Source organism: Somniosus microcephalus, chromosome 25 (assembly GCF_052327205.1).
Source record: "Somniosus microcephalus isolate GS21.2 chromosome 25, FLI_Smic_1.0, whole genome shotgun sequence".
In the NCBI taxonomy this organism is placed as follows: Eukaryota; Metazoa; Chordata; class Chondrichthyes; order Squaliformes; family Somniosidae; genus Somniosus; species Somniosus microcephalus.
This window is the reverse complement of record NC_141011.1, coordinates 41,870,260-41,898,098: the sequence shown is the minus strand read 5'-3', so window position 1 is coordinate 41,898,098 and position 27,839 is coordinate 41,870,260. Positions and strand designations below refer to the sequence as shown.

At 50.4% G+C, this 27,839-nt stretch overlaps 1 protein-coding gene across 1 annotated transcript in view; it reads right to left on the bottom strand.

Moving 5' to 3' along the window:
* Positions 1 to 180: 180 nt before the first annotated feature.
* LOC147100733 (uncharacterized) overlaps positions 181 to 27,839 on the bottom strand; it is a 290,852-nt gene continuing 263,193 nt past the window's right edge. The window contains exons 27-35 of the mRNA XM_085967558.1: positions 27,005 to 27,136; positions 20,408 to 20,536; positions 19,898 to 20,026; positions 18,212 to 18,340; positions 12,835 to 12,963; positions 9,922 to 10,050; positions 9,158 to 9,286; positions 6,569 to 6,697; positions 181 to 3,707 (exon numbers count right to left, since the gene is read on the bottom strand). Coding sequence (XP_085823684.1) covers positions 3,628 to 3,707; positions 6,569 to 6,697; positions 9,158 to 9,286; positions 9,922 to 10,050; positions 12,835 to 12,963; positions 18,212 to 18,340; positions 19,898 to 20,026; positions 20,408 to 20,536; positions 27,005 to 27,136 — 1,115 coding nt within the window. The 3' untranslated portion in view covers positions 181 to 3,627. The remainder of the gene's footprint in view (positions 3,708 to 6,568; positions 6,698 to 9,157; positions 9,287 to 9,921; positions 10,051 to 12,834; positions 12,964 to 18,211; positions 18,341 to 19,897; positions 20,027 to 20,407; positions 20,537 to 27,004; positions 27,137 to 27,839) is intronic.

Sequence of the window (27,839 nt, the reverse complement as noted above, 5' to 3'; positions counted from 1 at the left end):
TAGATAAATGCAAGTTGTTGTTCAAACCTGCGGGTTAAAATAGCACCGACAGGAATGTAACACGAACACAATAACCTGTGTGGTAACAATCAGGGCCCAGGGGAGGTGGGACCCCTGAGCCATTAAACAGTTAAAAATCAGCCGGATTTTCCCCATTGCTGGATTAGAAAACGAGCCTGGTGAGTTCAGAGTCCTTTTATTATATTGTAAACGTGTACACAGGAATACAAACTGTTTCGCTAGAAAAACCATATTAATATTATAGCATATTAATATGAATAAAGCACAAATGGCCTGATAATTTATTCATATATTCATAATAGCCAATCTAATTTATTGTTAAAATCAATCGTTTAGTCTCATTCTGAGATAATTCGATCACTTTGCTTCTCGTTCCTGCAGTGCCCGCTGATTCAATGGGAAGCAGATTTCCCAGTTTCGTATTCCTGTTAGTCGGAGCATTAAATCAGAGTTCGGAAGAGCTGGTCCCACCAGCAACATAAAAAATATATATATATCTCTTCACTATTAAGTCGCCGGGCACTATAGGAAGGAGCAGATGACATTGATGAGTGATTTTTAAAAGCCTCCAACATGTAAACAAACATAAACCAATTGCTGTAAGTCCGGCTGGAGTTCTCTTTGCAGACCATGTAGAACTCAGGATTTGCACCTTTTAACCATTCTAATGGGATGAATTCTTGAGTTCTACTGCTGATGAAAATTCAGTGAAAACTTAAATAAAAGGAGGTATAAGTGGAGGGTAAAATGGACCTCCCTTTTATAAACCAGACCTTTGGGGCAGTGTAGTGGTGAGAGAGGGGGACTTAAGCTCGTCCCTCCAACTTTGCCCTGACCCATTTCCCTGGGTCGGGAATCATTAGTGATGCAGGGTGAGGTCCCAGCGGGATTCTTGCCTCCAGGAGCGAGACCACCGTCGCAGCACCAGCAGTGAAAGGGCCAGGGGTGCCCTGCTGAGGAATCTCGGCCACAGTTTAGGTGGTGTTCTGGCTGAAGTTGAGAGAGAAGGCCTTTAGTAGGCCCCTCTATTCCGTCGGAAGACTGCAGGGCCTTCAGCACTGCTATCCCAAGGTTTACCACCACCTGCGTCAGGCAGTCCCGGGAAGCGGTGGTAACCGGGGCAGACTGGAGAGAAATGCACCAAAGGGCAAGCCTGCCCTCCCCCACCCAGAATTGACATGGGGCGGTCGGGGAAAGGGACCTGGTAGGAGAGGGGGCGGGTGGAAAATCCAAGTAGGAGGTGAGGAGGCACCCAGTGGGCCTGTCTGCTCCATTTTCCAGCTACGATCCTGCCCCATTCCGGGTGGGATCGCAGAGGAAAATCCAACCCGTAGTGTCCAGACTTTTCACTCCAGAAATTCAGCTGGATCTACTCAAAAATTGGGCTCTAGTTTGAAGCCAGGCCTGATGCCATACTCTGCCCTCTGCATTGGTGGATCTACCTCCCAGGCCTGTCTCCCACCAGCTCACCTTCAACCGTTCTCCAGCAGTTACCCTGTGCTCCTAGTTTACACCAGTGTTGCACTCTTTAAAGTTCATTTTGCCATCCACGTGAAGCACAGGCCTGAAGTAGTCCTAGAGATAATTGATGTGAAAGGTGAAAGGGCACAAAGTGACCCTGTGCTGACTGGGAGCCATCTTGAATACTGAGGTGGCAATTAAGTAGAATTGTATGTCATTTAGAGTTAATTTTTGTTTTTAAAAAAAGCTTGCATGATCTAATACTGTGGTTGTCATAGTAACTAGCTGGGTTAATGGGCGATGGTTGACTGTACTTGAAAGCTCTGCTGAAATACTGAAATGACCATAACACCATCATACTATAAGCTTAAATACTGAAAGGAAGTCAAGTGAAATGAAAGCAGGTTTCATGGAGACGGCCGGCTATTGTTGCTGCCCGGTCCTCCCCATCCCTGATTTTATCTCTCCATTTTATTTTCATTGTTCTGTTTGTGCAGGAGAGAAAAAAATATCAGTTAGCGTCTTTGCTTCCGCTGGTCGGGCCGGGTCATGTAGGCTTTGCTTGTCCACTCTGCCTCCGAGATCGTTTTCAGATTGTCTCTGCCATCCAGCGAGGTCCCTTTAAACTCTACGTCTCCCGAGAGGTGACTACTCCAAGGAAAGGCCGATTGCCTCTCCCAGGAGCTTTGCTACCATGATTCAAAAGAGGGTGAGCCACACTTCAAGACCTCCAATATCTGCCACGGTTGTGGGGGGGGGGGGGCAACTCCATTGGGCAAGTGACCTGAAGACCTTTTACAGATGTTTGGGATTTTTATTGTGTATTTTTTAATTATTGGGTCACGGTCAGGCGGGGGGGGGGGGGCACATTAAGGGTCAAGCTTGAACATAGTAGAGAGTGAGAACAGCTAAACCAAGATGTAGTCAGTAGGCTAGAGAGCAAGTTTGGGTTTTACCAGCCTGTAGTGACTGGGAGTTGAGGAGGCCCACAGTGTTGAGGTTCCTGGAATAGAAGGCGTTGGAGGAGATTGAATCTTTATTTCAGGAGAAGGTGGAAGTTGGCACATAGGGAGATAAGTTCAAAGACACAACAAGGATAGCGAGATAAAGGAAAGAACAAGATAAGGCTCTTATAGCCCATCAAGCTCTTTCTTTTGACAAGACTTTATTCAATCCATTCTGTTGTGGTTCTATTCAACCTATGTAATCTCAAACTATCTGTGCCGGGCCAGCGATTGTTGATCAGCTGGTCCCGGTCAGCCCTGATCTGGTGAAGTGAAACAAGGGGTGGGCATCATCTGGACTTAGGTCAGTGATGGGGAGGTAATGTGGACTGACAAGACACCGAAGACAGAACCAGTCTTGACTAGATGGATGAAGCAGACTGTAAGAGGAACTGGCAGGTGTTGAAAAGCCCCATATACCCAGGGGCACATTCCCTCGACACTGTCCCATTCCATTCACCGGCGCGAGTCTGTGCAGTTGCTAACGCTGGTAATTTACTCAATCCTCAGCCCCTGAGGTCCTGTATCATATCTACGTTGCATCAGTGCGAGATTGCAAAGGCCCGCCTTGGCGGTGAAAAGACACATGCTGGCCCAACATACCATGCCAGCTGCCAAGTGGCGGGAGGATTGATGTTTAACTACTTCCTGGGTCAGTTATTTTCCTGGTTTGCAATCTCTTAATCTTGATTCCTGGGATCTGGCTTTACAAAAATAAAATATATATGTATATGTAAGAAAAAGCCGTCCTTAAGGTATCAAGAATGTTTCCAACACCCACAGAGTTTGAGCTTGTTCACTGTTCAGGAATTCGGACCCTGGGTGTTGGAGATGGGGAAAGGCTGCGGGTTCGAATATCTCTTTCTTCGATGCCTGGATCTCGAGCCCAACGGGATGCTGGATCCTAAAATCCCTCAGCATTTCCACTTTAAAAAAAAAAAAAAACCACAGATGTGCACAACAGCAGGCGGGCTCGCAGCCGTTCCTCCGAATCTTCGGTCGGGGTTTTACCATCTCGCGGTTTTTGCTTTCAGCGGTGTCTCTGAAAGGTTGCTTTGACGGGCGGCAGGTATAGTGTTGAGAAGCGGTCTCGTTGGCGCTGGTCAGAGAGAGGGGCCCGGCTTCACACTCGCTGAGGTGGCTATAACCCTGACGCGGTGTCCGCTGCCACGTCTCCCCGGGGTGCAGGTCGCAGATGGTGCGGTGGCTTGGGAGGCCCTCCTGGAAACAGAGAGTAGGAACGTTAAGGTACAAACAGCAGCCCAACTTCTGTTTACGGACCAACCCATCCAATGTGGAACCCTCTCTACTGGCTGAGCAAGGTGTAGTACTGAGTGAGCTTAGAGTCATAGGGCAGGATTTTCATTGGGCCGTGGAGTCTGGATTGGAGGCGTGTGGGGGGTTAAAATCCCGAAATCAGGGGTCCCGCCCCCATGCCAGGTTCAAAGGAGGCGGGTACCCGCCCCACACTGGGACCCGCCTACCCGAGGCGGGAAGGGATTAGTGCCAATTAACTGCCTGTTAACAGGCAGTTTTTAGTCTAATCCCTATTTTTAAAGTGTGGGATTCCCGACGGCTCCAAACCACGCCAAGTTAGAGGAGGCGGGCCGTTGGGTTGAAGGACTTGGAGGGGTCGAGATGTCGGTGTTCAGGTGAGTGATGGGTGCATGAGTGCAAAGGTAAGTGTGTTTGGTGTGTCTAAAGTGTTTAAAGAAGTTTAAATTACCTTTTCTTACCTTTTCAGCCTTTATTCCTTTAGGTCCCGGGAGTCCCTCATCTCATCAGCACAGAAAGCAGAATGGCTGCGAACTGTCAAAAGTGACAGCCTTCAGCTTTCTGTGCAGGAGAGATTTCTAACTGAGTCTGTGGAGAAGGACTCCGGTTAGAAGTAAGACTGTCAGTGTTTGACAGCTTCAAACAGTTGTGAAACACTGATATTTCATCTGTCAAAACCTCCTGACAGATGAAATTTCAGTCTGTGATGTCACCTGTTGCCGGGTGGCCCTTAATTGGCCTGCTGAGCCCAACAAGGTCAATCAAGTTAAAATCGCGTGGATTGGCCGCATCTCGAGGGAGGCAGGACTACAACCTCGAAAGTTGTAGTCCCGCCTCCTACCCGACTCCTGAATGAAAATTCGGCCCATCGTGTCCGCGCCGGCCATCAAGGCCTGTCTATTCTAATCCCATTTTCCAGCACTTGGTCCGTAGCCTTGTATGCTATGGCGTTTCAAGTGCTCATCTAAATGCTTCTTGAATGTTGCGAGGGTTCCTGCCTCTACCACCCTTTCAGGCAGTGAGTTCCAGATTCCAACCACCCTCTGGGTGAAAAAGTTTTTCCTCAAATCCCCTCTAAACCTCCTGCCCTTTACCTTGAAACTATGCCCCCTGGTTATTGACCCCTCTACTAAGGGGAAAAGTTTATTTCTATCTACCCTATCTATGCCGCTCATAATTTTGTACACCTCAATCAGGTCCCCCCTCAGCCTTCTCTGCTCCAAGGAAAACAACCCCAGCCTGTCCAGTCTCTCTTCATAGCTGAAGCACTCCAGCCCAGGTAACATCCTCGTGAATCTCCTCTGCACCCTCTCCAATGCAATCACATCCTTCCTATAGTGTGGAGACCAGAATATCACAGGGGGGATGTCAGGATCTCTGGCCTTTACTTAGTTAGAAAATAAGAACTTGTATTTACATAGCATCTTTCATGGCCTCAGGACATCCCAAATTGTGTTACAGCCAATGAAGTACTTTTGAAGTTTAGTCACTATTGTAGGAAATGCGGCAGCCAATTTGCACACAGCAAGCTCCCACAAATGGCAATGAATGAGATAAATGACCAGATAATCTGTTTTAGCGATGTTGGTTGAGGGATAAATATTAGCCAGGACACCGGGGGGGAATTCCCCTGTTCTTTTTCGAATAGTGCCATGGGATCATTTTACGTCTGATCTGAAAGACGGAGACCTCCGACAGTGCAGCACTGGGAGTGACAGCCTGGATTTTGTGCTCGAGTCTCTGGAGTGGGACTTGAACCCACCACCTTCTGACTCAGAGGCGAAAGTGCTACCTGTAAAGTCTGTGGGTTATATGGTGAATTAATACACAGACTACAAGAGTAACTTTAACAGGACTTTACTATTCGAAGGTCAGGGCGAATCTGCCCAATAAATCCTTACACAGCACTTATATACCGGTGTGGTCACTCCCGGTATTACAGTATACAGCAGCCAAGATAAAGTAGTGCAACACCTAAAATAGTTCTCTTAAAGGTGGACGGTTACATACACTACACTACCCACTGAGCCACAGCTAACACCTGGTTAGCTCATCTTAGCAGAGGAACTGAGCACCACAATTGGCGATCCTGTACTGGGGGAAAGTGAGGAGAGTTAGCCAGGGTTCCCCACTTTGATCACTGTTTGGGCTCAAACATAAAGAATGACTACTTGGTGAGGCACTCGTGTAGCTGCACAGTAGCACCTGTGGGAGGGGGGAGAGGGACAGAGTAAAATAAATAATCCATTTTCAATTGAATTAGGAAAAGTGACCCTTTAATCTCCTGTCTTTATCGGCAGGGTGACAGGGTTGGGTGGCACACTGGGGTCCAATCCTGCCCACGCTCAAGGGCTGATTGTCTTCGAGTTCAGCCGTTCAGGGGGATGTCAGGAAGCACATTCTTCACACCAAGGATACTGGAAATCTGGAACCCTCTTCCTCCAAAAAGCTGTTGTGGCTGAGGGGTCAATTGACAATTGCAAAACTGAGGTCGATAGAATTTTTGTTAGGCATTAAAGGTTATGGAACCAAGGCTGGTAAATGGAGTTAAGATACAGATCAGCCATGATCTACTTGAATGTGGCTCGAGGGGCTGAACGGCCCACTCCTGTTCCTATGGTGAAGATGTGGTGGGATGGGTTAGCACACCATGCAGGGACCTGGGTTAAATCCAGCCCAACAGGAAGATCTCGTCCCCAAGTGCCGTTGAGGATCCCGACAGGTCCCAGATTAGTTCCTGCCCTTCTGTCTCAGCCAGCAGGTATGCAGCAAGGGAAAATATTTAGAATGAAAGGCGACACTTTTACCTTCCTCGCAGGTAGGCCCGATCCAGTCGTACAGGCAGGTACAGTGTCCGTTCCGAGAGTCGCAGCGAGCGTTATTGGAGCATCCGCAGCTTAAGGAGCAGCCGGGGCCATAGCGATTGGCTCGGCAATCTGCGGAGGACAAGAACACACGGTTACTCACGAACTGCGGCCTCCGCTGGAGCCTCGACCTCTTCAACCCTTCAAAACGGCGCGGGCCCTGCAAATGCTGCCAACTGTTGAAGCTCTCTCTTGCTGTTAGGGATCCTGATTTTCCCACACCCGCCTCTCACTTTTAACCGGTGGGCAGAATATCTCTATATAAGGAGAGATTTAAGATACTGGGGCTGTTTCCTCTGAAGAAGTGAAGGCTAAGAGGAGATTTAATTGAGTTTTTAAAATTAATTATGAAGAGTTTTAACAGGGCAAAGACTCATTCCTCTGATTGGGCAGTCAGTGATGAAGGTCATCAATTTAAAATTGTCACTGCGAGTGAAGAGATTCGGAGAAATTTCCTTACACACAAGAGTATTGAGCCTGGACTGCTTTGTCACAGAGCAGTTGAAGGAGAGACCATTGCACCTTTTAAGGGATGAGTAGATTAAACATTTGAAACTATGGGAAGAGTACAGCAGATTTAACTTTGCTCCAGCAAAGGGCTGGCACAACACAATGGACTGAATGTGTTGTGAACCTTCCCTAAAGGACAGTAGTGAACCAGATTGGTTTGTTACTACAATCCGGTCACCATTACTGATACTAGCTTTTTATTCAAGATTTATTTAATTAATTGAATTTAAATTCCCCAGCTGCCGTGGTGGGGTTTGAATGCAGAGTCCAGGCCTCTGGATTACTAGTCCAGTAACATAACCACCATGCTACTGTTCCCCCCCGACATGATTATCACATGTCCGAAAGTTCCCAACCCGACAGATTACGCTGGTTTCCCTGGAACGCAACTGTACGCAGTGCAGCAACGTTAGACAACCCGACTGCTAGAGTGAGGCAGAGATCTATGTTGGTCCCCCCAGTTAAGGGAAGGGACTGAAATTCAGAGGGCTACGGGGAAAGGGCACTAGTTGAAGTGCTCTTAGAGAGCCAGCACGGGGCTCGACGGGCCGAATGGCCTCCTTCTGTGCTGTAACCATTCTATGATGCAGGTGTGTATTAGCAACATAGAAAAATAGGAGCAGGAGTTGGCCATTCAGCCCTCCTAGCCTGCTCTGCCATTCAGTATGATCATGGCTGGTCAATAAAGGACCTGCAATAAAGGATTGTAAAAAACAATGTGCACAAACTTTAATAACCCCATCCAGCTGGTGTGACCTCCCTGGTCTCTCTCTGCACTGCTCACTCCTCAAGTAACTTTCGGTAATGAACAACGGCAACAACTTGCATTTATATAGCGCCTTTAACATAGTCAAACGTCCCAAGGCGCTTCACAAGAGCGTAATCAGACAGAAATTGACACCAAGCCAAGGAAACATTAGGGCAGGTGAGCAGTGCCTTAAAGGAGGAGAGAGAAAGAATTTCAGAGCTTAGATCTTCGGCAGCTGAAGCCACGGCCGCCAACAGTGGGGTGAAGGATGACGGGGTTGGAGGAGTGCTGAGTTCTCGGAGGGTTGGAGTGTTGAGTTCTAGGAGGGTTGTGGGGCTGGAGGAGGTTACAGAGATAGGGAGGGGGCGAGGTCATGGAGGGATTTGAAAACAAATTTTAAATTGGACCGGGAGCCAATGTCGGTCAGTGAGCACAGGGGGTGATGGGTGAACGGGACTTGGTGTGAGTTAGGACACGGGGCAGTGAGCACAGGGGGCGATGGGTGAACGGGACTTGGTGCGAGTTAGGACACGGGGCAGTGAGCACAGGGGGCGATGGGTGAACGGGACTTGGTGCGATTTAGGACACGGGGCAGCGAGCACAGGGGGTGATGGGTGAATGGGACTTGGTGCGAGTTAGGACACGGGGCAGTGAGCACGGGGTGATGGGTGAACGGGACTTGGTGCGAGTTAGGACACGTGGCAGTGAGCACGGGGTGATGGGTGAACGGGACTTGGTGCGAGTTAGGACACGGGGCAGTGAGCACGGGGTGATGGGTGAACGGGACTTGGTGCGAGTTAGGACACGGGGCAGTGAGCACAGGGGGCGATGGGTGAACGGGACTTGTTGCGAGTTAGGACACGGGGCAGTGAGCACAGGGGGCGATGGGTGAACGGGACTGGGTGCGAGTTAGGACACGGGGGCAGTGAGCACAGTGGGTGATGGGTGAACGGGACTGGGTGTGAGTTAGGACACGGGGCAGTGAGCACAGGGGGTGATGGGTGAACGAGACTTGGCGCGAGTTGGGACACGGGGCAGCGAGCACAGGGGGTGATGGGTGAACGGGACTTGGTGCGAGTTAGGACACGGGCAGCGAGCACAGGGGGTGATGGGTGAACGGGACTTGGTGCAAGTTGGGACACGGGACAGCAGAGTTATGGATGAGCTCAAGTTATGGAGCATGGAAGGCGGTAGGCCGGCCAGGAGAGCGTTGGAATAGTCGAATCTGGAGGTGACAAAAGCGCAATTGAAAGGGTCATTCACCTAACACTCACCAATATCGCACCTGGTGCCAGTTTTCCCCGGGGGACAGAGGCACTGCCCAGTTGCCGGTTCGCAAGGTGTGCCTCCCTCACAGTCGCACGGCTGCTGGCATTGCTCCCCGTATCGTCCCTCCTCGCATTCTACAGCAGCCCAGAGACAAATAAAACAAGGATGTCAGATGGCACACTCCCTCAACGGCAGGTCCCACTGGCCGTGGGAGCTGACAACACAGACCTATTAACTTCAGTGCAGGCAATGCTCTTTGAGTACCTCAGATTACCAGACAAACAGTCCCAGTGCCCTTGGAGTGGTAACAATTCAGTAGCCCTTGAGGGCAAGCACAATCTTCTACTGCCCTTGGCACAGGCAACACCATCCCAAATAATGTGATAAATGCGTATCACGGCGCCTTGCAGGCCAGCTATAGAGTAGAAATTTGCTTTGCATGTATCTGAAGTTGCTGATCTGGCAGATCTTGGTGTTTTGTCGCATCACTAATCTGCTAACGGCGTTAAGAACAGCCCTTTCCAAACCTCCAGGCCCACAAAATTCAAAGCAGTGAGTTTAGGAGAGAGTTGCCTGGTTTCCGAGGCCTGGTTGCTAAGGCTCGGTGACTGCATGTGACCTACATGTGGTCAGCCCTGCTCTAAGGCCAGGTCATGTGGTCCCACAGACCTGGGTTGGAGGATTGTGTGGCGGGGGGGGGGTGCAGTTAACAACACAACAACATGTTAGTGTGGCCTTAAACCACAAAATGCTTTGTTGGAACTATTACCTTTTTCACAGTAGTCTCCATAGTAACCAGCTGGACACCGGCACCGCCCAGTCACAGGGTCACAGGCTGCTCTGTTTCTGCAGTCACACAAACGCTGACAGTTTGGTCCGTGAAATCCAAGCGGGCAGACTGTGAACAGATACAAATCGACACTCAGATTATCTGAGAAAAGATGTAACTAAAAGTCGCAACGGTGTCACAAATGCTGGGCCTACGGCCTAGTAGTGCATCGCAGGGTGCCCACCCCCCACTCTCAGAGTGCAGTAAGTTGCCAATCTCGACCTACTTCTGGTAAATTTTTGGCTGCTGAAGGTACCAAGACAATGACAGCAATCATACTGCAGCGTGTAAGCTGTGGCTGAGTGGGTAGCACTCTCGCTTGTGAGTCAGAAAGCCGGGGGTTCTAAGCTCCACTCCAAAGATTTGAGCACAAAATCCATGTTGAAACTCCCAGTGCAGTACTGAGGGAGTGAAGTGCTGTCTTTCAGATGCAACATTAAACTAAGGCCCCATCTGCTCTTTCAGGTGGACGTAAAAGATCCCATGGCAGACGAGCAGGGAGATCTCCCCGGTATCCTTTTCTGAACGGTAAATTCTATGCAATTCATAGAAGTTTATGGTGCAGAAGGAGGCCATTCGGCCCATCGTGTCTGTGCCGGCCGAGAAAGAGTGATCCAGCCTAATCCCACTTTCCAGCTCTTGGTCCGTAGCCCGGTAGGTTACTGCACTTCAAGTGCATATCCAAGTACTTTATAAATGTGATGAGGGTCTCTGCCTCTACCACCCTTTCAGGCAGTGAGTTCCAGACCCCCACCACCCTCTGGGTGAAAAAAGTTCTCCTCAACTCCCCTCTAATCCTTCTACCAATGACTTTAAATCTACTCCCCTTGGTTATTGACCTCTCTGCTAAGGGAAATAGGTCCTTCCTATCCACTCTATCTAGGCTCCATTCCTTACCATTAAAGCTGGCTTCCCAGCTTCAGTACAGGATTCACAAGCCAGTTACAAAAAAAAGTAATTGTTAAAAATCAGTTTTGTTCGATTTCTGGATATTATGGTCTACACAGGGCTTGCCGATTGCAAGCAGTGACAAGAGCTGACTTGCCATCGCTGGACTGCCAGTTAATGAGTAAATCTCTAGCAGATGCGAATCCCAGCAGCAGGTGGCGCTGCTGTACACTGAATATAAGTTTGTGCCCTTGGCGATGGAGGTTATAGTGTCGGGAAGAGTGAGGCCACTCAACCCATTGGCCAACATCGTCCGGGGCTGCGTGCAGGATCCAATTGGGCTCTTTTTCATCGTTTTCCTATCCCCCAGCTTCCAATCCCCTGCAGAATAAGGAATCGTTCCAATTCCCCGTTGAGTTGGTGCTCCATTCCATAGGCTGCCCACCCCGTAGAATCGCACAGCACAGAAGCAGGCCATTCGGCCCATTGTGTCTGTGCCAGCTCACGATGTGTTTGAACAAGCTGAGCTGATCCGATCCTCAGACGTCAGTCCCGCCATCACGTCCCTTCATTCCCCGATCGCCCATCCACCTCTCGCATCCCCAGCCAGCTCCATCAGTATTTTTAAATCATTTGGATCCTGAACGCCCCCCCCCCCCCCAAATTACTTTTCATTTTATTTATTTCCCTCAATTACAGCCTTCCTTTTGTGGGCCCCACTCTTTCCCCCTTAAAAGGGGTGACAAAATGCAATGCGTCCTGCTTTTCCTCCAGTCCACTTTCACTCCAAATCGCACATAGAATATCCCCCATCTCTCGCTCACCCTAACTATATAACAACAACAACAGCAAGTATTTATGTAGCACCTTTAATGTAGTAAAATGTCCCAAGGCGCTGCACAGGAATATTTAAGACAAAAAATTTGACACCGATCCACATAAGGATAAATTAGGGCAGGTGACCAAAAACTTGGTCAAAGAGGTCGGTTTTAAGGAGCGTCTTAAAGGAGGAAAGAGAGGTAGCGAGGCGGAGAGGTTTAGGCAGGGAATTCCAGAGCTTAGGGCCCAGGCAACAAGGCACAGCCACCAATGGTTGAGCGATTATAATCAGGGATGTTCAAGAGGGCCGAATTAAAGGAGTGCAGCTATCTCGGGGGGGTTGTGGAGCTGAAGGAGATTACAGAGATAGGGAGGGGCGAGGAGATGGAGGGATTTGAAAACAAGGATGAGAATTTTGAAATCGAGGCGCTGCTTGACTGGGAGCCAATGTAGGTCAGTGAGCACAGGGGTGATGGGCGAACAGGACTTGGTGCGAGTTAGGACACGGGCAGCAGAGTTTTGGATGACCTCAAGTTTACGGAGGGTGGAATGTGGGAGGCCGGCCAGGAGTGTATTGGAATAGTCGAGTCTGGAGGTAACAAAGGCCTGGATGAGGGTTTCAGCAGCGGATGAGCTGAGGCAAGGGCAGAGACGGGCAATGTTACGGAGGTGGAAATAGGCGGTCTGAGTTATGCCGCGGATATGTGGTTGGAAGCTCATTATAGTGCTCAGTGTGCCCACTCTGCTCCCACACACCCTTCTCGCAGTGATCAGCACATGCCCTCCTCTTCTCTCAGCATGGAGTCCCTTCGCTCTCTCTCAGGCCACTCTCAGCATTTCCTCCAACAGTCCCCACCCCCAAGCTCAAACCCAATCAGATACAATTGTGTCACAATTACTCCTGACAAACAAGCCGAATGGTTTGTGCAGTTACAGTCGTGTGGTTTTTATGTTGCTGGACTAATCCAGGGAACGTAAGTTCAAATCTCACCAGAGCAGATTGAGAATTTGAATTCTCAGGGGTAACTGAGGGACGGCCGATAATTGGCAGCGATGCCCACATGCCCGAGAATGAATAGTAAAGTAATTTCCGCCGGCAGGATCTCATGATGCCCGGTGTCCTCTCGGAGGCTCCTGCCCACTTACCGTGCTCACAGGAGTGCCCGTAATACCCTCGCGCACACTGGCAGTACCCGGTCACGCGGTTGCAGGTCCCGTTATTCCGGCAGCCACAGTCCAGCCAGCAGTTTGCGCCGAACTTCCCGGGGGGGCACGCTGGAGAACAAAACAAAAAATCAAACTGGGAATGCCGATTCCATGAATTCCGCCTTAATCAAAAACCGGCAGCAGGAAACACGTACAACCGAAAGCAAAGTACCACGGAGGCTGGAAATCTGAAATAAAACCAGAAGATGCTGGAAAACAGTCAGCAGGTCAGGCAGCATCTGCAGGGAGAGAAACAGAATTAACAATTCGGGGCGATGACCCTTCGTCAGAACTGGAAGAAGTTAGAGATTTAACAGTTTATAAGAAAGGGGGGGGGGGGCGCGGCGCGTAGGCACAAGAAAGAACAAAAGGGAAGGTCTGTGATAGGGTGAAGGGCCGGAGTGATTAAAGGGACGAAGGTGCAAGGCAAAAGTGGGGCGATAATGAGATAAGTAAAGAAACAAAAGATGGGTCCAGAGGAGGTGTATCTGGTTACAGCAGAGGGGGAGGGAAACACGGAAAATCAGGCCAAGAAGAGAAGGCTCCCATGGCCCGAGAATGTGGCGGAGAAAGGTGGGTGGGCCCCAGGGGTGTGGACTATCCCCAGCCGTGTACCGATTAGGGAATCCCCACCCCAAGCACCAGCCCGCGCCTCCTCCACTCCCTGTGACTCTGGTGTAGCCAGCCTCTATTACCAGCACCTGCTGTCCCAGAGCTGGTTAAGATCTAAGGAATATGTAACAAGCCAATTGGAACAGTTTAGTTAATATCTTATCCCTTAGACTGCCGAGAGCCTCAAGGGAATTTCAATCTCCCTGGCCTAACCAGTTTACAGCTCAAACAAGTATTACGGTAGTGAAGTTACTGAAGAATAGATTATTACCATATCTATAGAATATAGCTGAATATTTATTCTAAATAACTAAAACTTCTGTCTACACGAGTGAAGTGCTCCCACTTGCTTTCTGATTGGCCTGTGATGTTATTGATCATCTGGTTAGCACGAAATAATCAGATTGGAGAATTACCTTCTACAACAAAGACAGACGGAATCATTATAGTACCACACCGAAAACTGAATGTTTCAACAAAGTAAACTGGAGTAACTGAATATTAAAAAAAAATCAAATTCTCACATGATTGTTTAAGTTGAAAAGTCTGGGCCTGATCAAGGCCTGTGGCTCAATTTATTAGCAAGCCATTCAGATGTGTATGGTGCTGAGGCCTATTTCATTCTAAATCAAAGAAAACATCCACAAGCAATGCCACAGGAGAACAACTAGTAAAATTTTAAAAAGGACACATTTTCCCTGTGTTTGTCCTGCTGCCACATTTATTCATCCTATTGTTCTCTGTCACTCATTATCTCTGCCTTTGTTTCTGTCTCTGACTCTGTTCCTGTCTCCCTGTTTCTCAATCCCTGTCTCTCTCTCTCTGTCTCTCTCTCCCTCCCTCCCTGTCTCTCTCTCCCTGTCTCTCTCTGTCTCTCTCTCCCTCCCTCCCTGTCTCTCTCCGTCCCTCCCTTCCTGTCTCTCCCTCCCTCCCTCCCTGTCTCTCCCTCCCTGTCTCTCTCTCTCTCCCTCCCTGTCTCTCTCTCCGTCTCTCCCTCCCTCCCACCCTCTCCTGTCTCTCTCCCTCCTTCTCTCTCTCCCTCCTTCTCTCTCTCTCCCCCCTCCCTCTCCCCGTCTCCTGTCTCACTCCCCCTCTCTCTCTCCCTGTCTCTCTCCATCACTGTCTCTCTCTCTCCCTCCTTCTCTCTCCTCTCTCTCCCCCCTTCTCTCTCCCCGTCTCCCTCTCCCCCGTCTCCTGTCTCACTCCCCCTCTCTCTCCCTGTCTCTCTCTCTCTATCCCTGTCTCTCTCTCTCTCTCCCTGTCTCTCTCCCTCTCTCCTGGTCTCTCTCCCTCTCTCCCGGTCTCTCTCCCTCTCTCCCTGTCTCTCTCTCGCGCTCTCCCTGTCTCTCTCTCGCGCTCTCCCGGTCTCTCTCTCGCGCTCTCCCTGTCTCTCGTGCTCTCCCGGTCTCTCTCTCGCGCTCTCCCTGTCTCTCTCTCGCGCGCTCCCTGTCTCTCTCTCGCGTTCTCCCTGTCTCTCTCTCTCGCGCTCTCCCTGTCTCTCTCTCTCGCGCTCTCCCTGTCTCTCTCTCGCGCTCTCCCTGTCTCTCTCTCGCGCTCTCCCTGTCTCTCTCTCGCGCTCTCCCTGTCTCTCTCTCGCGCTCTCCCTGTCTCTCTCTCGCGCTCTCCCTGTCTCTCTCTCGCGCTCTCCCTGTCTCTCTCTCGCGCTCTCCCTGTCTCTCTCTCGCGCTCTCCCTGTCTCTCTCTCGCGCTCTCCCTGTCTCTCTCTCGCGCTCTCCCTGTCTCTCTCTCGCGCTCTCCCTGCCTCTCTCTCACGCTCTCCCTGTCTCTCGCGCTCTCCCTGTCTCTCTCTCGCGCTCTCCCGGTCTCTCTCTCGCGCTCTCCCGGTCTCTCTCTCGCGCTCTCCCTGTCTCTCTCTCGCGCTCTCCCTGTCTCTCTCTCGCGCTCTCCCGGTCTCTCTCTCGCGCTCTCCCGGTCTCTCTCTCGCGCTCTCCCGGTCTCTCTCTCGCGCTCTCCCGGTCTCTCTCTCGCGCTCTCCCGGTCTCTCTCTCGCGCTCTCCCTGTCTCTCTCTCGCGCTCTCCCTGTCTCTCTCTCGCGCTCTCCCTGTCTCTCTCTCGCGCTCTCCCTGTCTCTCTCTCGCGCTCTCCCTGTCTCTCTCTCGCGCTCTCCCGGTCTCTCTCTCGCGCTCTCCCTGTCTCTCTCTCGCTCTCCCGGTCTCTCTCTCGCGCTCTCCCGGTCTCTCTCTCGCGCTCTCCCTGTCTCTCGCGCTCTCCCTGTCTCTCTCTCGCGCTCTCCCGGTCTCTCTCTCGCGCTCTCCCTGTCTCTCTCTCGCGCTCTCCCTGTCTCTCTCTCGCGCTCTCCCTGTCTCTCTCTCGCGCTCTCCCTGTCTCTCTCTCCCTGTCTCTCTCTCGCGCTCTCCCGGTCTCTCGCGCTCTCCCGGTCTCTCTCTCGCGCTCTCCCTGTCTCTCTCTCACTCTCCCGGTCTCTCTCTCGCGCTCTCCCGGTCTCTCTCTCGCGCTCTCCCTGTCTCTCTCTCGCGCTCTCCCGGTCTCTCTCGCGCTCTCCCGGTCTCTCTCTCGCGCTCTCCCTGTCTCTCTCTCGCGCTCTCCCTGTCTCTCTCTCTCGCGCTCTCCCGGTCTCTCTCTCGCGCTCTCCCTGTCTCTCTCTCGCGCTCTCCCTGTCTCTCTCTCGCGCTCTCCCTGTCTCTCTCTCGCGCTCTCCCGGTCTCTCTCTCGCGCTCTCCCGGTCTCTCTCTCGCGCTCTCCCGGTCTCCCGGTCTCTCTCTCGCGCTCTCCTTGTCTCTCTCTCGCGCTCTCCCGGTCTCTCTCTCGCTCCCCCTGTCTCTCTCTCGCGCTCTCCCGGTCTCTCTCTCGCGCTCTCCCTGTCTCTCTCTCGCGCTCTCCCGGTCTCTCGCGCTCTCCCTGTCTCTCTCTCGCGCTCTCCCGGTCTCTCTCTCGCGCTCTCCCTGTCTCTCTCTCGCGCTCTCCCTGTCTCTCTCTCGCTCTCCCGGTCTCTCTCTCGTGCTCTCCCGGTCTCTCTCTCGCGCTCTCCCTGTCTCTCTCTCGCGCTCTCCCGGTCTCTCTCTTGCGCTCTCCCTGTCTCTCTCTCGCGCTCTCCCGGTCTCTCTCTCGCGCTCTCCCGGTCTCTCTCTCGCTCTCCCGGTCTCTCTCTCGCTCCCCCTGTCTCTCTCTCGCTCTCCCGGTCTCTCTCTCGCTCTCTCTCCCTGTCTCTCTCGCTCTCTCTCCCTGTCTCTCTCGCTCTCTCTCCCTGTCTCTCTCGCTCTCTCTCCCTGTCTCTCTCGCTCTCTCTCCCTGTCTCTCTCGCTCTCCCTGTCTCTCTCGCTCTCTCTCCCTGTCTCTCTCGCTCTCTCTCCCTGTCTCTCTCGCTCTCTCTCCGTCTCTCTCGCTCGCTCTCCCTGTCTCTCTCGCTCTCTCTCCCTGTCTCTCTCGCTCTCTCTCCGTCTCTCTCGCTCGCTCTCCCTGTCTCTCTCGCTCTCTCTCCCTGTCTCTCTCGCTCTCTCTCCCTGTCTCTCTCGCTCGCTCTCCCTGTCTCTCTCTCTCGCGCTCGCCCTGTCTCTCTTTCGCTCTCCCTGTCTCTCTCTCTCCCTGTCTCTCTCTTGCTCGTTCTCCCTGTCTCTCGCTCGCTCTCCGTCTCTCTCGCTCTCTCTCTCGCTCGCTCTCCATCTCTCTCGCTCTCTCGCTCTCCCTGTCTCTCTCGCTCTCTCTCTCGCTCTCTCTCCCTGTCTCTCTCCCTCTCGCTCTCTCTTGCTCTCTCTCGCTCTCTCTCGCTGTCTCTCTCGCTCTCTCTCGCTCTCCCTCTCTCTTTATCTGTCTGTGTCTCACTCTCTCAGCTTTATTTTAACTTATAAAGTTAAGATGTCAGCCGTGGCTCAGTGGGCAACTCTCTCACCTCTGAGTCAGAAGGTCATGGGTTCAAGTCCCACTCCAGAGACTGAAGCACATGATCCTGGCTGACGCTCCAGCCCAGTGCTGAGGGAGTGCTGCACTCTCAGAAGGGCTGTCCTTTGGGGAACAGCCTCGAGGGGCTGAATGGCCTAATCCTGTACCTATGCTTAACTTGCTCTTTCCTACTGTTCTGTCTTTATTCTGTGAATTCTCTTCGCCCTCCCCTGCTCTCTGTCCATTTATTGACGGTATAGAAGCAATTTATTTTTATGTGCTGGAAACCAACTTTAAAGGTCATGTTTACAGCCAATGAAAAGCATAGACCTGGAAGATTAACAGCCGAGTCCAGATCGATTTTAGACATAAAAAAACAGATCCAAATAGGGTTGCCAACTCTGGTTTCATCACATGTCCTCACACCTCCAACAGCCCCGCCCAGTTAAACAACCTATTTTCCCAATCTCCAATATATTTTATAACGAGCAATCAAAAGTGTTCAAAGAAAATAAAAAAACACTTAATTTTTTTAATGCCCCCTAGGATTTTTCTCCCGGGTTGCTCGCAGGAGATTAATCTATAATTTCAGGAGACTCCAGGACAATCCTGGAGGGTTGGCGACCCCTACATCCTAACAAGGAAGTGTGACAAGGAAGTCCATCCTTGAAGCTCTGTGCACTCAATGTTAGAAATGATTTCTGATCAAATTTAACCACAAATTTCAAATACGGTTTTCGCTTACTCGGACATTGTATGCCCGAGGCTTCAAGAATTGTCCTGAGATTCATGTTAAGCTCTTCCGTCGGGTGCTTTTAGGCTTCGGCTGAATGTAGGACACACTCACCTTGTCCACACAGGGCTCCCGTCCAGCCCAGACCGCAGGAACAGGAGCCGTTGGCCGGGCTGCACAATCCACCATTCCTGCACGCACAGACGTACCGGCATCCCTCACCAAACCTGCCTTTCGGGCACACTGAAGGCACAAGACAGCGATTACGTTACCGAGCAAAATCTAGCAACAAAGACTCTGAGGCCAGTGCTGAGAACTCACCCGGGCTTCAATTCACCTCGGGTCAGGTGTGAGCAGATAGAGTGTTGGTGTCACTTTGTTATCCGTTCTATGGATCATGTGGACATGCTAAAGGCTGGAGGTCACCTGCTACAGTTCCACTGGCAGGAGATGTTTGGACACACCAATACTGTAAGACCCCTAATGACCTCCCCAGATCACTAATGACCTTCCCAGATCACTAATGACCTCTCCAGACCACTGATCACCCTCCCCAGACCACTAATGACCTCCCCAGACCACTAATGACCTCCACAGACCCCTAATGACCTCCACAGATCACTAATGACCTCCCCAGATCCCTAATGGCTTCCCCAGATTCCTAATGACCTCCCCAGACCACTAATGACCTCCCCAGATCCCTAATGACCTCCCCAGACCGCTAATGACCTCCCCAGACCACTAATGACCTTCCCAGACCACTAATGACCTTCCCAGACCACTAATGACCTCCCCAGACCACTACTGGCCTCCCCAGACCACTAATGACCCTCCCCAGACCACTAATGATCTCCACAGATCACTAATGACGTCTCCAGACCACTGATGACCCTCCCCAGACCACTAATGACCTCCCCAGACCACGAATGACCTCCACAGACCCCTAATGACCTCCTCAGATCACTAATGACCTCCCCAGATCCCTAATGGCTTCCCCAGATCCCTAATGACCTCCTCAGACCACTAATGACCTCCCCAGATCACTAAAGTCCCTCCCCAGACCACTAATGACCTCACCAGACCACTAATGCCCTCTCCAAACCACTAATGACCTCCCCAAACCACTAATGACCTCCCCAAACCACTAATGACCTCCCCAGACCACTAATGACCTCCCCAGATCCCTAATGACCTCCCCAGACCACTAATGACCTCCCCAGACCACTAATGACCTTCCCAGACCACTAATGACCTCCCCAGACCACTACTGGCCTCCCCAGACCACTAATGACCCTCCCCAGACCACTAATGACCTCCCCAGACCACTACTGACCTCCCCAGACCACTAATGACCCTCCCCAGACCACTAATGACCTCCCCATTGAACAATAGGACTGCCAACATTCTGCGCTGTCCAACAGCACATCAGGGATACGCCTCGCACAGACCTGCTCACACATGAATGAAACCAGGCACAGACCCGCTCACACAGCATGATTCCATGGGTGGAGCTACACGTACATGCGGAATCCTTTGGGCAGACGTGCTTGCGCATGTATGAACCCATGGGTGGAGCTGCTTGCACACATGTGCAGAACTTCGCTTTAAATCTTGGGATTCAAAACAGTGCCGTTTTTAGCTCCAAAAATGGCCCAGCCCTAGTACGATTCCAAACTGGGCAGTTGGTCACCCAATTGGACACCCACTGAAATTACCCACTCACCCATTCCGGTCTGTCAGATATCAAGGAAGCGGATAGCAAGGTCCCATCAGTCAGGCTCTTGATGCCAATTTACTTACCGTGCTGGCATTGAGAACCAGTCCTGCCTGGTGGGCAGATGCATCTCCCAGTCATGTGGTCACACTTCGCACCTTCTCCACAGGAACAGATCAGGGCGCAGTCCATCCCATAATGATCAGCGGGACAGGCTGTAAGCAGCAAACAGATGTATAGCGTTAACCCGATGTAACCCGGCTTCTCTATGAACCAGAAATGATAGGCTCAAGCAATTTTACAGCACAGAAGGAGACCATTCGGCCCCTCCCGCCCACGCTTGCTCTCTGCAAGAGATCTCCACTTAGTCCCAGTCACCTGCCCGTTCCCCGCACACTTTTACATTTTTGCTTAAATCTGATGCAGATTCTGTTTCCACCACTGGGCACTTAGGATGAATGGAAAATGTTGTGGATCTCAGCTCCATAGCTCAGCTCAGGGTTGGACAGGATGCAATGCAGCAGATCAGCTCCTCCCTCCAATGTCGATCAGCCCCCCTCAGTAACTGAGTCCCCCTCCTGTTGCCGTTTACTTACTCTGGTTACAGTCGGCTCCGACGTACCCAGCTGGACAGTCGCATGTCCCAGTCATCGTCTCACAAAGACCTCCGTTCAAACACCGACACAGCAGGGCGCAGTTGGATCCGTACCTCCCACCCGGACATCCTGGAGGATTGGAGGAGAAACAGGGCATCACGGGACACTCAGAATACCAGTCCACCCTGTCAGGGATTCACACTATCCTCCGTACACACCTTCCCCCCCCCCACAATCTTTCAGGAGCTACTCCCCCGAGAGTTCAATTTTGTTTCAGCATCGTTTCTTCCGGGAGTTTAAGGAGGAGGGAAAGTACCAAAGGAGTATTTTCTGCTGAAAGTTCTCTGATCAGGAACCCCCTTCCCCAGACACCCCCGCTACCTGACTCCCAGGTTAGTCCCGAGGGAGTCTCCACAGTTGAAGGAGCCACTTTAAGAGACCTGCAGCCCATCTGCAACATAGAGCCTGGAGCTGCCGAGGATGAAGCCAGGAAAATGAGACCGGTTTTTAACAGTATTTAGTTAGACAGTTAAATATTAACAAAGCACCAACTAACCTCATAGAATCATAGAATGGTACAGCACAGGAGGCCATTCAGCCCACTCCCCTGCTCTTTCCCCACAGCCCTGCATTTTTTTCTTTTTCAAGTATTTATCGAATTCCCTTTTGAAAGCGGACCTGGGAGTGGAACAGCGAGCGCAGCAAATTTAAAGGGAGCGGCGAGGCGAGGCCCGACCACAGCGGACCTGGGAGTGGAACAGCGAGCGCGGCGAATTTAAAAGGAGCGGCGAGGCGAGGCCCGACCACAGCGGACCTGGGAGTGGAACAGCGAGCGCAGCGAATTTAAAAGGAGCGGCGAGGCGAGGCCCAACCACAGCGGACCTGGGAGTGGAACAGCAAGTGCAGCGAATTTAAAAGGAGCGGCGAGGCGAGGCCTGACCACAGTGGACCTGGGAGTGGAACAGCGAGCACGGCGAATTTAAAAGGAGCGGCGAGGCGAGGCCCGACCACAGCGGACCTGGGAGTGGAACAGCGAGCATGGCGAATTTAAAAGGAGCGGCGAGGCTTACCAATTCAGCAGCGGGGGAAGAGAGGTAAAAAGTAATCAAAGTGTGATGTCACCAGGAAGCAGGTAAGTGATTGGTTGGTGAGTATTTCTCTCTTTTTAAACTTTAACTCCATGGTTTATAGTTACTAAGGTCTCTCTGGTGTAGCGGGGACTGTTGGTAAACCATTTAACTGTAGTGTAATTAGTGGGATTGATTGATTTAATTTAAATTCAATTAATTAAAGGGTAAGTCATGGCAGGACAGCCTGGCCACGTGGTATGCTCCTCCTGTGATATGTGGGAACTCAGGGACACTTCCTGTGTCCCTGACAACTACATGTGCAGGAAGTGCATCCAGCTGCAGCTACTGACAGACCACATTGCAGCACTGGAGCTGCGATTGGATGCATACTGGAGCGTTCGCGATGCTCAGGACATCATGAATAGCATGTTTACAGAGTTGGACACACCGCAGGTAGAGGTTGGACAGGAAGAAAGGGAATGGGTGACCAACAGGCGGAGTACTAGGCGCAGGCAGGTAGTGCAGGGGTCCCCTGTGGCCATCCCCCTCTCAAACAGATACACCACTTTGAGTACTGTTGGGGGGGATGTCTTATCAGAGGAAGGCAGCAGCAGCCAACTTCCTGGCACCAGGGGTGGCTCTGCTGCACAGCACGGGAGGAAAAAGAGTGGGAGAGCTATAGTAATAGGGGATTCTATTGTAAGGGGAATAGATAGGCGTTTCTGCGGCCACAAACGAGACTCCAGGATGGTGTGTTGCCTCCCTGGTGCAAGGGTCAAGGATGTCTCAGAGCGGCTGCAGAACATCTTGGAAGGGGAGGGTGAACAGCCAGTTGTCATGGTGCATATAGGCACCAACGATATAGGTAAAAAGCGGGATGAGGTCCTAAAAGCGGAATACAGGGAGCTAGGAGGTAAATTAAAAAATAGAACCTCAAAGGTAGTAATCTCAGGATTGCTACCAGTGCCACATGCTAGTCAGAGTAGAAATAGAAGGATATTTCAGATGAATACGTGGCTAGAGGAATGGTGCAAGGGGGAGGGATTCAAGTTCCTAGGACATTGGAACCGGTTCTGAGGGAGATGGGACCAGTTCAAACCGGACGGTTTGCACCTGGGCAGGGCTGGAACCGATGTCCTAGGGGGAGTGTTTGCTAGTGCTCTTGGGGAGGGTTTAAACTAAAATGGCAAGAGGTTGGGAACCTGAGCAGGGAGACAGAGGAAAGGGAAACGATAAAAGCAAAAGATAGGAAGGAGAAAAACAAAAGTGGCAGTCAGAGAAATCAACGGTTTAAATCAAACGTGGCCACAGTAAATAATAATTCTAATAGGTCTAAGAGTGTTAAAAAAACAAGCCTGAAGGCTTTGTGTCTTAATGCGAGGAGCATTCGTAATAAGGTGGATGAATTGGCTGTGCAAATAGAGGTAAACGAATATGATTTGGTTGGGATTACGGAAACGTGGCTCAAGGATGGCCAAGGCTGGGAACTCAACATCCAGGGGTATTCGATATTCAGGAAAGATAGGCAAAAAGGAAAGGGAGGTGGGGTAGCATTACTGGTTAAAGAAGGGATTAACACAATTGTAATGAAGGATATTAGCTCTGATGATGTGGAATCTGTATGGGTAGAATTGAGAAATACTAAAGGGGAAGAAAACGTTAGTGGGAGTGGTATATAGACCTCCAAACAGTAAGGCGGAGGTTGGGGATGGCATTAAAAGGGAAATTAAAGAAGCGTGCAATAAGGGCACAGCAGTCATCATGGGTGACTTTAATCTACATATAGATTGGGCTAACCATACTGTGGAGGAGGAATTCCTGGAGTGTTTACGGGATGGTTTCCTGGACCAATATGTCGAGGAACCAACCAGAGATCAGGCCATCTTAGACTGGGTATTATGTAATGAAAAAGGATTAATTAGCAATCTTGTTGTACGAGGCCCCTTGGGTCGGAGCGATCATAATATGATCAAATTCTTCATTAAGATGGAGAATGAAATAGTTGACTCAGAGACTAGGGTCCTCAATTTAAATAAAGGAAACTACGATGGTCTGAGGAGCGAGTTGGGTAGGATTGATTGGGGAATGTCACTCAAAGGGTTGACGGTGGATAGGCAATGGCAAACATTCAAAGACCGAATGGATGAACTACAGAATTTGTTCATCCCAGTTTGGCATAAAAATAAAACAAAAAAGGTGACTCAGCCGTGGCTAACAAGGGAAATTAGGGATAGCATAAGATCCAAGGAGAGGACATATAAATTGGCCAGAAAAAGCAATAATCCTGAGGATTGTGAGCAATTTAGGATTCAACAAAGGAGGACAAAGGGATTAATTAAGAAAGGGAAAATAGAATATGAGAGTAAGCTTTCAGGAAACATAAAAACTGACTGTAAAAGCTTTTATAGATATGTGAAGAGAAAAAGATTGGTGAAGTCAAGCGTAGGTCTCTTGCAGTCAGAATCAGGGGAATTTATAATGGGGAATGAAGAAATGGCAGACCAACTAAATACATATTTTGTTCTGTCTTCACAAAGGAGGACACAAATAACCTCCCAGAGATGCCGGGGAACATAGGGTCTGATGAAAGGATGGAACTGAAAGAAATCAGTATTTGTAGGGAAATGGTGTTAGGAAAATTGATGGGACTGAAGGCCGATAAATCCCCAGGGCCTGATAATCTACATCCTAGGGTACTTAAGGAAGTGGCCCTAGAAATAGTAGATGCATTGCTGGTCATCTTCCAGAACTTGATAGACTCTGGAACAGTGCCCATGGATTGGAGGGTAGCTAATGTTACCCCACTATTAAAAAAGGTGGTAGAGAAAGAGCGGGGAATTATAAGCCTGACATCGGTAGTGGGGAAAATGCTAGAGTCTATTATAAAAGATGTAATAGCAGAGCACTTGGAAAGCAGTGACAGGATCGAACAAAGTCAACATGGATTTACAAAAGGTAAATCATGCTTGACTAATCTACTGGAATTTTTTGAGGATGTAACTGGTAAAATAGATAAGGGAGAACCAGTGGATGTGGTGTATTTGGACTTTCAGAAGGCTTTCGATAAGGTCCTGCATAAGAGATTAGCGTGCAAAATTAAGGCACATGGGATTGGGGGCAAGGTATTGACTTGGATAGAGAACTGGTTGGCGGACAGAAAGCAAAGAGTTGGAATAAACGAGTCGTTTTCCGAGTGGCAGGCAGTGACTGCTGGGGTACCGCAAGGATCGGTCCTAGGACCCCAGCTGTTCACAATATATATTAATGATCTGGACAAGGGAATTGGATGTAATATCTCCAAATTTGCAGACGACACAAAGCTGGGTGGGAGGGTATGCTTTGAGGAGGATGTCGTGAAACTCCAGTACGATTTGGACAGGTTGGGTGATTGGGCAGAAACATGGCAAATGCACTATAATGTGGATAAATGTGAGGTTATCCACTTTGGTGGCAAAAACAGGAAGGCAGATTATTTTTTGAATGGCAATAGTTTGGGAGAAGGGGAAGTGCAAAGAGACCTGGGTGTTCTTGTGCACCAGTCGCTGAAGGTAAGCATGCAGGTGCAGCAGGCGGTTAAGAAGGCAAATGGTATGTTGGCCTTCGTAGCAAGAGGGTTCGAGTACAGGAAGAAGGATGTCTTACTGCAGTTGTACAGGGCCTTGGTGAGACCGCACCTTGAGTATTGTGTGCAGTTTTGGTCGCCTTATCTGAGGAAGGACGTTCTTGCCATGGAAGGAGTGCAGCAAAGATTCACCAGGCTAATACCTGGGATGGCAGGAATGACGTATGAGGAGAGGTTGTGTCGATTGGGCTTATACGCACTGGAGTTTAGAAGATTGAGAGGGAATCTCATCGAAACCTATAAAATTCTGTCAGGCCTGGACAGACTAGATGCAGGAGGGATGTTTCTGATGGCTGGCGAGTCCAGAACCAGGGGTCATAGCCTAAGGATAAGGGGTAAGCCATTTAGGACTGAAATGAGGAAGAATTTCTTCACCCAGAGAGTGGTGAACCTGTGCAATTCTCTGCCACAGAGGGCGGTGGAGGCCAGTTCATTAAATATATTCAAGAAGGAGTTGGATATATTTCTTAAGGCTAAAGGGAACAAGGGATATGGGGAGAAGGCAGGGACAGGGTACTGAATTTGGATGATCAGCCATGATCTCATTGAATGGCGGAGCAGGTTCGAAGGGCCGAATGGCCTACTCCTGCTCCTATCTTCTATGTTTCTATGAAAGTTATTATTGAATCTGCTCCCACCAGCCTTTCAGGCAGCGCATTCCAGATCATAACAATTCGCTGCATAAAAAAAATTCTCCTCATCTCCCCTCTGGTTCTTTTGCCAATGACCTTAAATCTGTGTCCTCTGGTTGCCAACCCTTCTGCCACTGGAAACAGTTTCTCTTTATTTACTCTATCAAAACCCTTCATGATTTTGAACACCTCTAGCAAATCACTAATTGGGTAAAGATTACCTCTGAATTTTTTGAGGCACTGACACATACTAAAGGTATGTTCCCACAGCCAGCAAGTGGTCTCCAATAACTCGCTCGAGTGGCCACTGTTTACGCACGAACCGGAGCAGTGAGTGTTGGCAGGCTATTCCACTGCAGGGGCATCACCGCCCAGATCAATCTTGAACTCGTCTGATGTCTACAACAGGCCCTTTTCACCTGGAGTCATGGGATGTCAATCAAGAGCAGGGATGTTGGCTGGTCCTCCCTCTGGTTAGCCCAGGGGTGCTGAGGTCAGTCTCAGTGCCCCTACCAGCCTTGGCTCAGTGGTAGCCCTCTCACCTCTGAGTCAGTAGGTTGTGGGTTCGAGTCCCACTCCAGGAGACTTGAGCACATAATCTAGGCTGACACTCCAGTGCAGTGCTGAGGGAGTGTTGCACTGTCAGAGGTGCCGTCTTTCAGATGAGACGTTAAACCGAGGCCCTGTCTGCCCTCTCAGGTGGACGTAAAAAATCTAATGGCACTATTTTGAAGAGTAGAGGAGGTCTCCCCGGCATCCTGGCCAATATTTATCCCTCAGCCGCATCACTAAAACAGATTATCTGGTCATTATTACACTGCTGTTTGAGGGAACTTGCTGAGCGCAATTTGGCTGCCGCGTTTCCTGCATTACAACAGTGACTGTGGGAGTACCATCACCACATGGACTGCAGCGGTTCAAGGCGGCGGCTCACCACCACCTTCTCAACGGCAATTAGGGATGGGCAATAAATGCTGGGCCTTGCCAGCGACGCCCACATCCCAGGAACGAATAATAAAAAAAGACTACACTTCAAAAAAGTACTTGATTGGCTGTAAAGAGCTTAGGGACGTCCTGAGGTCATGAAAGGAGCGCTATAAATACCAGTTCTTTCCCTTCCTTTAGCACTGCTGGCTGAGATCAGGAGCCAGGGGATTGAATCCAGGGACGCAGAGTTTAATACCACACCAGGTAGTGCATTTACCCACTGAGCCACTCGAGGTCAGTGACTCTCTGCGGGTCGTACGGTTCAATCAAGTTGAACAAAACTCACTCAGGTTGCAGCTGTCTCCGTGGTAACCAGGTGCACAGACGCATTCTCCGCTGACTGGGTGGCACTGCTGGTTCTGAGCAGAACACTGGCACACCTGGTTACAGTTCTGTCCGTAGGTACCGGGCAGGCAGGCTGAGGAAACAGAGAAGGAACAAAAAGGGCGAGAGAGGTTAACTGGAGAGGCTAGAGGCAGGATCCGAAAAGAGAGAGAAACTGCGATTGCTGGAAATCTGCAATAGAGACAGGAAATGCCAGAAAGGCACAGCGGGCCAGTCCGTATCTGAAAGGGAAAGGACAGGTCAACAATTCAGGGTGGACTCTCAATCAAAAACCGACAGCATCTATACCTGTTCCTGCAATCCAATATTCGTGCTGTAACTGCGACATATTCTAACTGCTGCCCTGTCAGTTTGGTTCAGTGGTAACAGGTTCAACTCGGAGTCCTCTTTGACCAAGCTTTTGGTCATCTGCCCTAATATCTCATGTGGCTCCGTGTCTGATTACGCTCCTGTGAAGCGCCTTGGGACGTTTTACTATGTTAAAGGCGCTATATAAATGCAAGTTGTTGTTGTTGAGTCTGTAGGTCGTGGGTTCAAGTCCCACTCCAGGACCCAATCTAGACTGACACTTCACTGCAGCACCAAGGCAGCGCTGCACTATCGGAGGAGCCAAGTCTCTCTGCCTGTTCAGGTAGACATTCTGTGTTCTATGGCACTATTTGAAGATGAGCAGCGGGTTCTCCCGGTGTCCTGGCCAACACTGTGTCCTCAATGAACACCACCAAAAGCAGATTAACTGGTCATTCATCTCATCGATGTTTGTGGGATCTTGCTGT